Source organism: Dendroctonus ponderosae, unplaced genomic scaffold (genome assembly GCF_020466585.1).
Source record: "Dendroctonus ponderosae isolate FM_Combo_2020 unplaced genomic scaffold, Dpon_F_20191213v2 Dpon_F_20191213_9, whole genome shotgun sequence".
NCBI lineage: Eukaryota > Metazoa > Arthropoda > Insecta > Coleoptera > Curculionidae > Dendroctonus > Dendroctonus ponderosae.
Genome location: NW_026019116.1, coordinates 8,228,966 through 8,230,046, shown reverse-complemented (window position 1 = coordinate 8,230,046; position 1,081 = coordinate 8,228,966). Strand labels below are relative to the sequence as shown.

Here is a 1,081-nt window from a genome sequence, read left to right as displayed (position 1 = left end):
CAAGGGCAAGCAAAGCGCTGCAGCGCCCAAAAGCCCCAATCCGCAGGAGGCCCCAAAGAAGGTTGAAAGCCCCCAGCCGGAACCAGCGCGGATGGGGCTGAGTGCGATCAAGCTCCAAGAGGAGAAAAAGCACACAGCCCCCACCAGCAAAAAGCACCGGGAGGCTGGTAAAATCCCCAAGCGACCAATCGCGAACGTACTGGGCGCGATCAAGCCACCCCGAGAGGCGAAAAAACCCTCGCCCAGCAAAAAGCATCGCGAGGCTGCGCCGCTTGCTGAAAGCCCCAAGCGGAAGCGATCCCCGAAGGGGGCGACCACGCCGCCCCAGGAGAAGAAAAAGGCGGCCGGAGGGGCCATTTTGGAGGAGAGGAGCATTAATTCCTTCGACCACTTCTCCTTCAACATAGATAGCGGATTGAGTTCCGCCGATCATGACAAGAACTCCAGCTTTGCGACGTCGAGCGTGCAGGATCCTGAGCAGGTTTATGAGGCATTAGCCGATCCGGCCATTGCTTCGAGCCTGGTCAGCATCCAGCAGCCCAGCCTGCTGGACGCCAACGGGGTGAAGCAGGAGTGTGCATCTATCGAGCCCTGCGTGAACGGGCTGGCCCTGGGGGCCCAGGAGAGCGACTCCTGGATCTTCGGGAACAGTGCGACCGAGCCCATCCTGGTGCCTACCAGCAACAACCTGCCGGTGGCTGCCGGCAGCAACGTGGGCGACTATTCTGGATGGCAGTCCTTTGCCGAGAGGCTGGACAACATTGGCGAAGCCGGCCTGCTGGACACGGACGCGATCAAGCAGAAGTACGTGTCGCTTGAGATCAGCTCGACCGCCTGCAATGGACAATTCAAAGGGACGGTCTCGGACAGTCACAATTTCCCGTCGCTGGACGAGCGGTATGCCTGGAACTCCACCGCCAACCTGGACGACTATTCTGTGTGGCCGTCTTTGGACATGCTCTATTCCTCGAACGCGTCGATCAACGAACTGCTGGCTCACGTGATGGAGACTGAAACGCAGCCCAGTCGTGAGTGCGACGAGTCGGCAAGCCGGCAGTTGAATGGCAGCGTCGGCCGCATG

General features: G+C 60.2%; 1 protein-coding gene across 1 annotated transcript in view; it reads left to right on the top strand.

Moving 5' to 3' along the window:
• LOC109538856 overlaps positions 1 to 1,081 on the top strand; it is a gene marked incomplete in the record, with an annotated part of 10,552 nt that overhangs the window by 6,898 nt on the left and 2,573 nt on the right. Inside the window, 1 exon segment of the mRNA XM_048669889.1 lies at positions 1 to 1,081. Coding sequence (XP_048525846.1) covers positions 1 to 1,081 — 1,081 coding nt within the window.